The sequence below is a fragment of the Bison bison genome, unplaced genomic scaffold (assembly GCF_000754665.1).
Source record: "Bison bison bison isolate TAMUID 2011002044 unplaced genomic scaffold, Bison_UMD1.0 scf7180017858866, whole genome shotgun sequence".
Lineage (NCBI taxonomy): Eukaryota > Metazoa > Chordata > Mammalia > Artiodactyla > Bovidae > Bison > Bison bison.
In genome coordinates this window covers 2,758-3,735 of record NW_011489438.1, presented here as the reverse complement: position 1 = coordinate 3,735, position 978 = coordinate 2,758, and the positions used below count along the sequence as shown (strand labels likewise).

At 72.7% G+C, this 978-nt stretch overlaps 1 protein-coding gene across 1 annotated transcript in view; it reads right to left on the bottom strand.

The window, feature by feature from the left end:
- LOC104980906 (kinesin-like protein KIF26A) overlaps nucleotides 1-978 on the bottom strand; it is a gene marked incomplete at its 5' end in the record, with an annotated part of 5,158 nt that overhangs the window by 1,546 nt on the left and 2,634 nt on the right. Inside the window, 3 exons of the mRNA XM_010829752.1 lie at nucleotides 5-274; nucleotides 459-609; nucleotides 967-976. Coding sequence (XP_010828054.1) covers nucleotides 5-274; nucleotides 459-609; nucleotides 967-976 — 431 coding nt within the window. The remainder of the gene's footprint in view (nucleotides 1-4; nucleotides 275-458; nucleotides 610-966; nucleotides 977-978) is intronic.

Genomic DNA, 978 nt, shown 5'->3' with positions numbered 1-978 from the left:
CGACCCCCAGCACATCCTCGCTCCATCCCAGGTCCCATCCACGAGCCCCCCGACGCCCCTGGTGCCCTCCCCCCAGGGGCCCGTGGCCCAGCCTCAGACGTCCACTCCTGGGGCCCCGGGGCGGTGGCGGGGGCGGCCGCGCTGATGTCGAAGCAGGTGACCATCATGACGTGGGCCTTGCACAGGTTCACGCACTGCTCCAGGGCGGCGGTGGCGCGCTCCAGGGCCACCAGGTACTCAGCCGACTCGGGCTCCAGCCCCGGGTCCACCTCGACTGCAGGGGTCGGGAGGAGCGGAGAGCCGGTCAGGCCCGGGTCCCCGCGAGGCCGAGGCGTCGCCCCTCCCCCTCCCAGCCTCCGGGTACCCCGCCGCCCCCTGGGCCTGGGGTAAAATGGTTGGACCGGGGTGCTGGGCAGGGCTGGCAGTCCGGGGTCCCTGGGCGGGGCTGGAAGACTCACACTGCTCCAGCCAGCGGCCGGGCTCCAGCATCAGCCGGCCCTGGGTCTCAGCCAGCTCCCCGCGCAACAGCTCCCGCTTCGCCTGCACCTCCTGCAGCCGCTGCAGCCTGCGCTCGGCCAGCCGCAGCCTGGCACTGACGCACACCGGGCCCTGAGCATGGGGGTGGGGCGTGGAGGGGCTCAGGCATGGACGACGGCCTGCTCCCCAGGGTTCTGGCACCCCAGCCTTGACCCGAGCCCGGTTCCACACCCCAGACCTGGACAGGCGCACAGTGGGGCTGCCGAGGTGGGCAGTGGTTAGGCCCTGCCCCTCCCTTACCGCCCCACTCCCCACCCCCGTGGGGCTCAGACCATGGGCCCCCAAGGCCGCCTGGAACCCAGGCCCAGGATGAGCGCCGTGGCTGTGGGAAGGCCCCCCCCCAACCAAGCGCAATTCCAGGGCACAAGGGAGGTGGCCACAGGACCCCCTCCACTGCCAGGGGCTCAGGACCAGCGGGGCTGTTCCTACCTTTTCCAAGCT